Below are 342 nucleotides of genomic sequence, written 5' to 3' on the forward strand. Positions count from 1 at the left end.
GCAGCAGCAGCAGCAGCAGTAGTAGCAGCAGTAGCAATAGCAGCAGCAGCAGTAGCTGCAGCAACAGTAGCAACAGGAGCAGCAGCAGCAGCAGTAGCAGTAGCAACAGCAGCAGTAGCAGCATTAGCAGCAGGAGCAGCAGCAGCAGGAGCAGTAGCGGGAGATGCAGCAGGAGAAGCAGCAGCAGCAGCAGCAGCAGTAGCAGTAGCAGTAGCAGCCGCAGCGGTAGGAGCAGCAGCAGGAGCAGCAGCAGTAGCAGCAGCAGCAGTAGCAGCAGCAGCAGTAGCAGCAGCAGCAGGAGATGCAGCAAGAGCAATAGCAGCAGCAGCAGCAGCAACTGCA

The 342-nt window shown here is 58.8% G+C and overlaps 1 protein-coding gene across 1 annotated transcript in view; it reads left to right on the forward strand.

Moving 5' to 3' along the window:
- EMH_0028660 (uncharacterized protein) overlaps positions 1 to 342 on the forward strand; it is a gene marked incomplete at both ends in the record, with an annotated part of 909 nt that overhangs the window by 189 nt on the left and 378 nt on the right. The window contains one exon of the mRNA XM_013494182.1: positions 1 to 340. Coding sequence (XP_013349636.1) covers positions 1 to 340 — 340 coding nt within the window. The remainder of the gene's footprint in view (positions 341 to 342) is intronic.

The sequence above is a fragment of the Eimeria mitis genome, genomic scaffold (genome assembly GCF_000499745.2).
Source record: "Eimeria mitis Houghton genomic scaffold, Emh_scaff1066, whole genome shotgun sequence".
NCBI lineage: Eukaryota > Apicomplexa > Conoidasida > Eucoccidiorida > Eimeriidae > Eimeria > Eimeria mitis.